A 12,882-nucleotide genomic window follows, 5' to 3' on the forward strand; every position below is an offset into this window, starting at 1 on the left:
AGAGTACTAAGATTTTTTTTTTTTAAGATTTTATTCATTTATTCATGAGGGAGAGATAGAGAGGCAGAGACACAGGCAGAGGGAGAAGCAGTCTCCACGCAGGGAGCCCGATGTGGGACTCATTCCCCGGTCTTCAGGATTTATTTTATTTATTTATTCAGATTTATTTTATATTCATGTTCAATATCATTCTGTTTGGAATTTTTTTCTCTGTTCTAATTTTTTTCTTTTCTCTCTTTTTAAAAATTTTTATTTAAATTCTATTCAGTGGGGCACCTGGCTGGCTCAGTGGCTGAGCTTCTGCCTTCAGCTCAGAGAGTGATCCCAGGGTCCTGGGATCCAGTCCCCCACATCAGGCTCCCTGCATGGAGCCTGCTTCTCCCTCTGCCTGTGTCTCTGCCTCTCTCTCTCTCTCTCTCTCTCTCTCTCTGTGTGACTATCATAAATAAATAAATAAATAAAAAGAAAAAGAAAAAAAAAAAAGAGCTACTGGCTCAACTCCTAGGCTATTTCCCTGTTCACAGTCTTTCACTGACCATGATTTAATAGGTATAATTCAAGATAAGCATAAAAATATTTAAAAATGGATATGATACAAAAGGCCAGGAGCTTACCATCTCTCTCATGTCTTTCCCAAAAGCAACTAACAGTAGCACATCTAAAGATATCAACCACCACATACTATGGAAGAAATATTTTCTGCAAAATAATAATCAAAATGAATATTACTTCTAAGTTATTTGGGAGAAAGAATATTCTTATAAGTCTTACATGAAAACTTCAAAGTGGCTTCACTGTCACTGAAAAACAAGGCAGCAATACCATATCCTTCCTTTTTGAGAAATGTTATTTTGTAAGCAATATTCCATGTCTTTAAATTTCCATGATACATGATATAGATCATAACTTACAGAGTTACCAGTAATATAGTTAACCTATTTAAGTAAGCAGCCACAGCAGACTGGGAAGAGGTGGTATGACAGGCGAACTGGGAAGATACTTACTTGTAGGGCCTTTTGTTACAATGTAGATTGCAGGTGTTGGGACAGGGTCCACCCCAGTCCTACTGAATCCACTTCCAGATTACATACATATTTTTTAATTGTATCACAGAGGATTCTTACATTCAGACTAAGAACCACTGGGTTAAAAAAAAAAAGTTATTTTAAAAATATTTTTCCATTAATTTCAATAATACTTATTAAAATATTTAGCCAATCAAGTATGTGAACTTGGATGCTTTTCTACTAAGTAGAATGTCTAAAAAGCCATAGTGCTTTGCAAGTTTCTGAGCAACAAAATAATCAAACTGTATTCAGGAATCCCCAGATGGAGTCCTGCCTGATGTGGTAGTTTATTTTCCCTCATTTAGGGAATGAGTACTATTACTTGCAATGTGACTCGTGCTACAAATAGTTTAACCTCGAAGCAGTGAGGAAAAGGGATTGAACAGAAGATCCTAAAGGCAGAGACAAGCTAAACGGCTTCAGAAAAAGTTTAAGTGGGAGAAAATAAAAGCTCAAGTTTAATCTTCGAAGTTGAATTTAGAACTTTGTTGGAGCTTAAATATGGACATGTTTCATGAGTCATGAGAAAGCTAGATCTGAAGTTCAAACAAGATAGACCAATGCTTCCAAGGGCTCTCAGTGAATAGAAGTCATGAGGACACTAGACCATCCTCACATCATACCAAAAATAGACTCAAAATGGATGAAGGACCTAAATGTAAGACAGGAATCCATCAAAATCCTAGAGAAGAACACAGGCAGCAACCTCTTTGACCTCAGCTGGAGCAACTTCTTGCTAGATACATCTCCAAAGACAATGAAAACAAAGGCAAAAATGAACTATTGGGACTTCATCAAGATAAAAAGCCTTTGCACAGCAAAGGAAACTGAACAAACCAAAAGGCAACTGGTAGAATGAGAGATTTTACAAATGACATATCAGATAAAGGGCTAATATCCAAAATCTATGAAGAACTTATCAAACTCAACACCCTAAAAACAAATAATCCAGTCAAGGAATGGGCAGAAAATATGAACAGGTATTTCTCCAAAGACATAAAAATGGCCGACACATGAAAAAATGCTCAACATCACTTGGCATCAGGGAAATACAAATCAAAACCACAATAAGATACCAACTCACACTAGTCAGAATGGCTAAAATTAATAAGTCAGGAAATGACAGATGCTGTGAGGTTGTAGAGAGGGGAATTCACATACACTGGTGGTGGGAAAGCAAGCTGGTGCAGCCATTCTGGAAAAACAGTATGGGGTTCCTCAAAAAGTTGAAAATAGAGCTACCCTACAACCTAGCAACCGTACTACTGGGTATTTAACCCAAAGACATAAGTCTAGTGACCCAAAGAGGCACCTGCACCCCAATGTTTATAGCAGTAATGTCTACAACGTCCAAACAATGAAAAGAGCCCAGATATCCATCAACAGATAGATGGATAAAGAAGATGTGGTATTATATACAATGGAATACTACTACTCAGCCAGCAAAAAAAAAGAAAAAGAAAAAAAAAGAAATCTTGCCATTTGCAAAGACATGGATGGAACTAAATGGATATTATGCTGTGCAAAGTCAATCAGAGAAAGACAATTATCATATGATTTCACTTATATGTGAAATTTAAGAAACAAAACAGAGGATCATAGGAATAAGAGAGAAAAAAATAAAATAAGATGAAATCAGAGAAGGAGACAAACCGTAAGAGACTCTTAATCATAGGAAACAAACTGAGGGTCACTGGAAGTGGGGAAAAGAGTAACTGGGTGATAGACATTCAGGAGGGCACATGATGTAATGAGCACTGGGTATTATGTAAGACTGATGAATCACTAACCTGTACCTCTGAAACCAATAATACATTTTATGTTAATTGAATTTAAAATTAAATTTTAAAAAAGGCAACATGCCTATAACAAAAACAAAACAAAATAAAAAAAGGAGTCATGAGGACAAGATGTAGGAAACTCCACCCAAGCCAAACATGAAATGATAAGGCAAGCAAGAATGGATCCTCAGGGAATGATGATGGTTGGGGAAAGGTGAGGAAATACAAAATAGTAAAAGACACTAGCAGAAATGTAAGCACCATCAGAACAGGGATTTGTTGGCTTTATTCATTACTGTATTCCCAACATCTAAAAGTACCTGACTCATAAAAAGTGCTAAATAGGGATGCCTAGATGGCTCAGTGGTTAAGTGTCTGCCTTTGCTCAGGTTGTGATCCTGGGGTCCTGGGATCAAATCCCACAACAAGCTCCCCACAGGGAGCCTGCTTCTCCCTCTGCCTACGTCTCTGCCTCTCTCTGTCTCTCATAAATGAATAAAATCTTTGAAAAAATGTGCTAAATAAAAATATACTGAATAAACAAAGAAAGAGGCAGCAAACCAATAGCATAAATAAATGGCAAAGAAAGAGTTTCAAGAAAGAAGAAATCAACATTGTCCAGTATTGCAGAGGTACAGAATGAGAAGGGAGAAAGGGCTTCAGATTTGGATATATTGATTTTGTCAGTGAGGATCTATAGGAGAACAGTTTCGGTGAAATTATAAGGCAAAAACTGATCACAAAGATTTCAGGAGAAAATGTGATGAAAAAGTAGAGGTGGAAAACAGACGCTGCTTTTGAGACATCTGAGGAGAAAGGAAATTAGATACTAGCTTGGAGGGAAAATGAATTTAAGGAAGATTTTAGTATGTTTGCAAGCTTAAAGCCAACAGCTGGTAGAACGGAAAAGGCTGAAAACACAAAAAGAAAAAAAAGGCACAAAAGATTGAAAGGTGGTGATGAAACCAAGCATGAAAGAAAAAAGGAGAGGAAATCAAGGAGAGGAGGGACAAGATAAGTATATCAGGGATATATCAGTATATCCCAAACTTTAAAAATATAACTAGCATTCTGATACATAAAACAGTCTCTTATAATTTTGCCTAGCATTACCCCAAACTGATTGCCTGAAGGAACTAAATTCAGTTTTTGAATCAACAAAGAATTATTAGGCCCTAAGAATTACTAGGTCCTAAGAACAAGATTCCTTCAAAGGCCAGAAATATTTGAATTCAATGTTGAAACATAAGCCAGGGATCCCTGGGTGGCGCAGCGGTTTGGCGCCTGCCTTTGGCCCAGGGCGCGATCCTGGAGACCCGAGATCGAATCCCACGTCAGGCTCCCGGTGCATGGAGCCTGCTTCTCCCTCTGCCTGTGTCTCTGCCTCTCTCTCTCTCTCTCTGTGACTATCATAAATTAAAAAAATAAAATAAAATAAAAAATTTTAAAAAAAAAGAAACATAAGCCAAACATTGCTATGCAAATAATCTAAAATAAATCATGCTAATTTATCTGTCTAGATCCCACAACATTCACATTCAAGACAGTAATACCAGATTTTCCTTGCCTATGATCCCTGACTCCTGAAGGCTGCCAGTATCTTGTATATCAAATGCAGCAAGTAGTAGAAAAGTTGTATTTTCACTCAGAACCTAAAAAACAGCCTAAGGTTGCCACCCATCTGCTACTATTAAACCACAGTTTAAAACCTGAAGGACTCCATTGAAGGCAAATATAATTTATCCCAAATCAAAGAAGGCCACTGCAAAGCCACATTCACAACATCGGCAAATTTCTGAGTCATCTGCTTCACCCACCATCTCTGCCCTAGCCTTAGAAATGCTGGTTATGATATGTATCCAAAAGGGAAACAGAAGGAGAATTGGAATAGACATAAGGAACCTCCCACTCCTGTTTTGTCTCCCTTCCAAAGTTTTAGTTAATCCATTAACAATGCTAATAAACTTTGCATTATCAATTAGTGCACACTTTAAAATTAAGGCTGTTGTGGGTGGGGGGATGGGGTAACTGGGTGACCAGCACTGAGGAGGGTACTTGCTGGGATGAGCACTGGGTGTTATATCAAATGTTGGCAAATTGAATTTAAATAAAAATAAATTAGGGGATCCCTGGGTGCCTGGGGATCCCTGGGTGGCTCAGCGGTTTGGCACCTGCCTTTGGCCCAAGGTGCAGTCCTGGAGTCCCGGGATGGAGTCCTGAGTCAGGCTCCCGGCATGGAGCCTGCTTCTCCCTCTGCTTCTCCCTCTGCCTGTGTCTCTGCCTCTCTCTCTCTCTCTATCATAAATAAATAAAATCTTTAAAAAATTTTAAATAAATAAATAAAATTAAAAATGAAAATAAAATAAAATTACAGCTGTTATCAATACACTTATCAACAGCCTTGCTTTTCATACTATTATCAGCATTTTCTTTTACTATGTTGACAAAAAAAAAAAAGGCACACCATAAAAAGACTTAATAATTAACTTTCAAAAGACTCAATATATATAATCTTATAAAAAAAGCAAAAAATAGGGGCACCTAGGTGGCTCAGTCAGTTAAGTGTCTGACTTTTTTTTGTTTTGTTTTTGCGTCTGACTCTTTATTTCAGCTCAGGTTAGGGTCCAGCTTCACATTGGGCTCCCTGCTCAGCAGGAAGCCTGCTTGAGATGGGAGCCCGCTTCTCCTTCTCTCTCTGCCCTTCCCCCAGGTCATGCTTGCTCACTCTCCCAGTCTCTCCCTCTCTCTCAAATAAATAAAATATTTAAGAAAAACAGAAAACAAAACAAAACAAAAACACACACACCCAGAAAACCATTATTCAGTCTCCTGAAATGCTTGAATTATAGCCATGAAAGGCCAAAGCTTATAAACAAGCTTCAATGTCCCATATCCAAGCATGCTTTTACTTCTCTGCATAGCTGCATTTAGGGTTTATTCACACATCAGTTCTACGTCAAAGGCCTGATCATCTTTATCAACTTTCTATTCTAGGTAAATTGATTTTTGCATCATCCAGAATCTAACCCTGTAAATTGTGCCTTTGTTCCTGCCATTTACTCTTCACAGATAGGTTGTGGCCTACCCCACCACGCTCATTAAAATGTAACCCTCTACAAGGTTCATTCAAATTCCATGCCTTCCAGAAAGCTGCTCTACTCCATACTGATCTCTGGATTTGATCTCATCAGCCTCATCTTTCCATTTACCCCTAATAAAACTAATTACATGATATTTCATGCACTAATTATATGATACTTCACCATGATAACATGTACTTGCATACATCTGGGCTTTGGCTACAGCAATTTTGTTCCTGTTCACAACACCCTTCTTTTTCTCCATTCTCCGTTCTTCAGCCTCTTTTTTTTTTTAAGATTTTATTTATTTGTTTGTTTGTTTATTTATTTATTCATGGGAGACACAGAGAGAGGTAGACACAGGCAGAGGGAGAAGCAAGCTCCTCAAGGGGAGCCCAATGCAGGACTCGATATCTGGACTGGGATCATACCCTGAGCTGAAGGCAGACACTCAATAGCTGAGCCACCCAGGCTTCACTGTTCTTCAGCCTTTTTTTTGTTTTCTTCAGCCTCTTGTCAGTCTTGCAAACCTGTATTAATCAGCTCAGGCTACCATAACAAAACACCACAAACTAGATGGCTTAAACATCAGGAATTTATTTTCTCAGAGTTCTGGAGGCTAGAAGTCCAAGGTCAAGGTGTTGGCAAATTTGGATTCTGTTGAGAGCTTTCTTCCTGGCTTGTTAGATGCCTACCTTCTTGCTTTGTTATATGCAGACCTGGCTCTCTCATGTTTCTCTTCTTATAAGCACACTAATCCTATAAGATCAGAGTCCATCCTTACAACCTAATTTAACCTGAATTACTTCCATAGTCTCATCTACAAATGCAGCCACAGTGGGGGGTTAGGGCTTCAACACATGAATTTTGAAGGCACACAAACATTCACTACACAATATTCTCACATTTTTATGATCAAATTAAATATTACCAACTCTGTGAACTATGCAAAATAATTATGTACATCTTTCTCATGTCACAGAATGTTGTGACCTAGATGTGACCTTCCTGTTACTTCTGATTTATCCACATGCGCTTGAAAAGAAAATATTAGATAAGTGTTCTATATATGTTCGGTTAAAAAAAAAATGCATTTGTATTGTTCACTACTATACTCTTACTAGTTCTCTTAACAATTTCTGAATCTCTCATCATGACTGTAGATTTGTCTATTCCTTGTTAATTCTGTCCATTTTTTTTAAGATTTTATTTATTCATTCATGATAGACACACAGAGAGAGAGGCAGAGGGAGAAGCAGGCTCCATGCAGGGAGCCCAACGTGGGACTCGATCCCGGGACTCCAGGATCATGCCTGGACTGAAGGCAGGTGCCAAACCGCTGAGCCACCTAGGGATCCCCAATTCTGTCAAATTTTGCTTTAAATCTATGTGTTAAATTCAGAGGTTAAGGAATGCCAAATTTTCCAGAATAAATTATTTCCTTTACCACTAAGTAATGACATTCATTTGGCTAATTAGACTAATTATGACTTAAAAATTACTTTGTCTTAAAAAAAAAAATTACTTTGTCTTACGTTAATTTTATAAGATTAATCAGTTATCTTTCAATTAGTATTTTCCTGCTATATTCTATTCCTCTTTCAACTCTTCTATGTCATTACATTTTAGGTGTATCATTTGTAAACAGATTATATCCGAATTTTTAAATCTAATCTGAGAATTTTAAGTGGCAAGTTAGTCCACATACATCTATTGTTAATACTGATATATGTGTATTCATGTCTACCACCTTATTTTTTTATCTTTATTTACCAAGATTTTTTTCTCTACTTCTTTTTTCTCCTTTCCTGTCTTTTACTGGAATGATGGAGTCTTCTTCAATGGCATATTAAGAGCATTGCAATGGAAGTGGTACACACAATAAGGGGGAGCATTTTCTGTAAAGAACCTTAAAACAATAATAAAATCAACCAAAGATGAGTGTTTTTCATTATCATCATTTGCTGGCAATTCTAAAACGTCAGTTTAGAATTTTGTTTTTTACTATGATTAGTGCTCAGTTTTGGTAATATATATGAAAGCTTCAAATTGGCATATTTTATTTTTCAATAAATATTGTATCCTACCTGAAGTTAATTTAGAGAACTTCCTGTTATACAGTCTGCACCACAACACACACATACATACTCTGACATACGGTCTGCACCGCAACATGCACATAAAATACTGATATGTATGTTTACAGATAATGTTCTGAGTCATTCAAGCTTACTTCAAGTGTAGTTTCATATCTCCAATCCTTGCTGTACTACAAATTTCTGCATTTAAGCAGCAGATTCAAAACAAACTGATATATTTTTTTTTGTTTGTTTTTATTATTTATTTATGATAGTCATACAGAGAGAGAGAGAGAGGCAGAGACATAGGCAGAGGGAGAAGCAGGCCCCATGCACCAGGAGCCCGATGTGGGATTCGATCCCGGGTCTCCAGGATCGTGCCCCGGGCCAAAGGCAGGCGCCAAACCGCTGCGCCACCCAGGGATCCCACAAACTGATATATTAAAACAAAGAAACAATACTTGAGTATCTCTCATTCTGTTATTCTTTGAATGTTATTATTTGAGAAAAAACAAAAGATAGGAGACTAGGTTGGCAGAAGAATTCAAAAGGGCAATGTTTGTATGCCTAATTGTTCTCACCAAAAACATTCTAAAGCAGAGCATTTGATGACAATATTTACCATAATCTAGCCATTTTTCTGATTTTTACAGAAAAACAACTTTAGAAGTTTTTACCAAATATATTACAAAATGGTATTTTCCTAGAAAAGACAAGTTAGTGAAAACAGGTATTTTTTAATATTTATTTATTTTTAAAGATTTTATTCATTTATTCATGAGAGAGAGAGAGGCAGAGACACAGGTAGAGGGAGAAGCAAGCTCCATGCAGGGAGACCGATGCAGGACTCGACCCCGGGTCCTCAGGATCACGACCTGGGCTGAAGGCGGCACTAAACTGCTGAGCCACCCGGGCTGCCCCAAACAGGTATTTTTTAAAAGCCACTAGAATTGGTATCAAAATAAAAAATATATATATGTGGTCAACACCACAGTTTCAGATATCTATTATGAAACAAGGTTTTCAATGAAACTATCAAATTTATCCTATGTGCCTTTTTAATTTCACATACATGTGCATACACTATTATACACACATACATCTCATGTTTCACATGAAAAAATTTTTTCAAAATTAAAATTAAAAGCTTTATCAGGGGCACCTCGATGGCTCAGTGGATTAGCGTCCCAACTCTTGGTTTCCACTCAGGTTATGATCTCAGGACCTTGAGATCAAGCCCTGCATTGGACTCGGCCCTCAGCCTGGAGTTAGCTTGAAATTCTTTATCTCTCCCTCTTTGTGCCTCTCTGCTGGCATGTTCTCTCTCTCTCTCTGTCTCTAAAATAAATAAATAAAAATCTTTAAAAAGCTTTCTTTGATCATCCATGAATTAACATAAATTGACAAATTTGGTATACTGGGTATTGAACAAGAATATGCAAAGAAGGCCCATTTTGTAAAGTCAGTGACGGATCTGCAAAAGTTGTTTCTTTTCTGACCATTACTTGTTTCATCTCATAATCATTACTGAAAATAACTTATCACAGAAGAGGGTGATATTAAAAATTTTATCCACTCCAGGTATCAAGCACACAAAGTACACACCAATGGTTTTATGTTTTCTTTTCCTATTTGGGGGTTATACAACTTATTTCTGTTCTTTGGGCAATTACTCTTAAATTATAACTTGCATACTTAAACTAAAGTTAATGAATAGCTCTAGCCTCCTCCTAAATAATACAAGGACTTCAAAATGAATGAACTGATTCTACTCTCCTATCTTCCATGTTATTGCTTACAATTTTAGATCCACTTTGTTTTTAAATTCCCCTAAACTGGGGCACCGGGTGGCTCAGTTGGCTAAGGGCTGCCTTTGACTCAGGTCATGATCACAGGGTCCTGGGACTCAGCCCCAAGTGGGGCTCCCTGCTCAGCAGGGAGTCTGCCTCTCCCTCTGCCCCTCTCCCCACTCATGCATGTTCTGTCTCCTTCTCTCTCTCAAATAGATAAAATCTTATTAAGAAAAAGCCTAAAATTATTTGGGATCCCTGGGTGGCGCAGCGGTTTAGCGCCTGCCTTTGGCCCAGGGCGCGATCCTGGGGACCCGGGATCAAATCCCATGTCGCGCTCCCGGTGCATGGAGCCTGCTTCTCCCTCGGCCTATGTCTCTGCCTCTCTCTCTCTCTCTCTGTGTGACTATCATAAATAAATAAAAATTTAAAAAAAAAAAGAAAAAGCCTAAAATTATTCATTACCATTATTTACACTACATGCTTATGTAGATTTAACAAAATTTTTATTAATTAACTCCCCTTTTTTTAACTCTCTGCCTCCTCTTGTCCATTTATTATTTCAGAGTTATATTTCCCTATTCCTCAAGTACATCCTTTAGAGTACTTTCAACAAGGGCTATCAGTAAACTCAAAACTGTTTTTTATTTGCTCTCAATCATAAATAACAGCAGGAAACTGACCCCTACACTACTCTAATGAAGTGTTAAATTACTACTGAAATACTTACCTCCTCCTCCTCTGAATCACCATCATCATCATCATCTTCTTCTACTTCTTCATAAAGAGGTGGAGGTAAAGGACCAAGGATATCTTCCTCGATATGATTACTTGGTTCTTCCATCATTTTAAGAGGTAAAGGAGGGCCAATTAACTCATCCTCAGAAGAACCAGAACTCTCTTCACTCTCACTGCTGCTTGTATCCCTGAAAATACAGAAACATAAACTCTTTGCCTCTGCTGCAACAAATACACTCTAGAGATAATACTAAATTCCCAGGAAACCCTGCTTTTGCCTTTTAACAACTGTGTTTTTATTTAAATTAATTAATTAATGTGTAACTTGTTAAATATGTAATTCAAGCATTAAATGTGTAACTCAGATACTATTTTATCTTAAAGTAAAAAGTTTCTTTTATCTACTTATCTTAACCTAAATGTAAATTAAAGTGCCCATTAGGTCATCCTAACTCATAAAGAGCCAGCAGAACAACTGGAATATGGAAGAAAAACTACAAAATACTACATCCATAAGAAAGAAAACCACCAAGATGACCAATGTCTCTCATTACTATAACTGAATCCAATTACTGTTTACCAAAGAAGCAAATAAAGCCAGTTGTGTGAGAAAACATTTCAATATATTTTCTGAAATACAAATTATTTGTTAATTCAAGTTTGCGGAATTGCTAAAATGTTATATGTAGCAACCCTGGATTCTACAACTATCTTACTCTAGAGAGTATCCCACTGATTCTCAACTGTTTTTTCACCCAGCACACTTGTGAACTGTTACACACTTTCATTGAGGTCTTTATTACACACCTCTAGACATTCTGAAAGTCACCACCTCCGCCTCCTACCGCATCCCAAAGGGTTGAGAATTACATTCCTAATTATATTAATTCTATCAAATATTTTATAAAATTCAAAGTAATACTGCCCTCTACTAAAATATTTCTAGTATGGGGCACCCGGGTGGTTCAGTGGGTTAAGAATCTGTCTTCAACTCAGATTATGATCCCAAGTTCCAGGATCAAATCCTGAATTGGACTCCCCACTCAGCGGGGAGTCTGTTTCTCCCTCTGACTCTCCCCCATCTCATGCTCTCTCTCTCTCTCTCTCAAATAAATAAAAAACTAAAAAATAAAACATGTCTAGTATGTAAACTCTATGAAAGCAGAAATCTGTTGTGTTCATTGCTGTCTCTAACACCTTATCTAAATGATACCCAACATATAACAGGCAATCAATATCTAATGAAGAAAAAATGAAATTTTTCTTTTTTATTTTCATCTAAGTTCAATATATCAAAGGAAATGCATACATGCATGTTGTCCATATACAAAGGTTCCTACCTTTAGAGCAGGCAAAGCTTCACAAAGAGAGTTTTCTCTTTGTTTTTGCAATGGTTTAGCTCCCTGGGCTCCAGCCCCACAGGCCTTCTTTCAAACTGAAGAGGTTAAGGTTGGTCCAGCATGAGGGTCTTTGCACTTGCAAGTCCCCTCTGCAGGAATGGATTTTTATTTTTTTTATTTTTTTTATTTTTTTTTTAGGAATGGATTTTTAAATGGCCTTTTTGTTCATTCAGATCTCATCAAATATCACCTCCTCAAAGAGGATTTATATGCCCCCTTTCTCAACTTTATGGAACACACTGCTATCAGTCACCATTTTCTTCATTATCTTACTTCGATTATCTTTATCACATACCTAAATTATCTTATTTGATTGGTTATGTAGTTGTTTATAATCTGTTATCTGTCTCCTCAAATACCCCACAACAATAGGAGCTCACAGATCTCATTTGACTTGTTAATTGCTATAGCCCCAATGCCTAAAGCAGTGCCTACTCCACAACAGATACTCAATAACTAACAGCTGAATGACTGAGTAGATTTTTATTAAAGTAGTCACACTCCAAAATTTTCTCATCATTAAGTCACAAATTCTAGCTATACTAGTTTAAAAATCACAGATTTTCACAGACTTTCTGAATGCAAAATTATTGAGGGCACAGACAGCTCTAAACTAAAATATTAATCCTTAGCACCTGTTTTAACTGAGTTAACTCGTTCAGAAATAAGCACTGAACTGAGAACTAAATGAATCCATATTGATGTCATGGCTGACTATGTCCTAATACTGACATGAAACTGAATGGAATGTATCAGCTTCTATGCAGCTTCTAGTTTCACTTCTGTCTTCCTGCTTCTAATGTACACAAGACAAAAAAATAATAATTTTTAACAGATTTTCAATTTCTGAAAAACAAAGTCCATTAAATTATGTCCAAAAATGTGACAGAAAACAGAACCATTCCACATTTAAAATTTGCCTTAATTCAATGGTGTACCAAGTTATGA

At 37.0% G+C, this 12,882-nt stretch overlaps 1 protein-coding gene across 2 annotated transcripts in view; it reads right to left on the minus strand.

Moving 5' to 3' along the window:
• The window catches only part of WDR70 (WD repeat domain 70), a 303,275-nt gene that overhangs the window by 259,059 nt on the left and 31,334 nt on the right, over positions 1-12,882 (minus strand). For both annotated transcript variants that reach the window (XM_072757062.1, XM_026016676.2), the window contains exon 5: positions 10,527-10,722. In XM_072757062.1, coding sequence (XP_072613163.1) covers positions 10,527-10,722 — 196 coding nt within the window. The remainder of the gene's footprint in view (positions 1-10,526; positions 10,723-12,882) is intronic.

This window comes from Vulpes vulpes, chromosome 4, assembly GCF_048418805.1.
Source record: "Vulpes vulpes isolate BD-2025 chromosome 4, VulVul3, whole genome shotgun sequence".
Lineage (NCBI taxonomy): Eukaryota > Metazoa > Chordata > Mammalia > Carnivora > Canidae > Vulpes > Vulpes vulpes.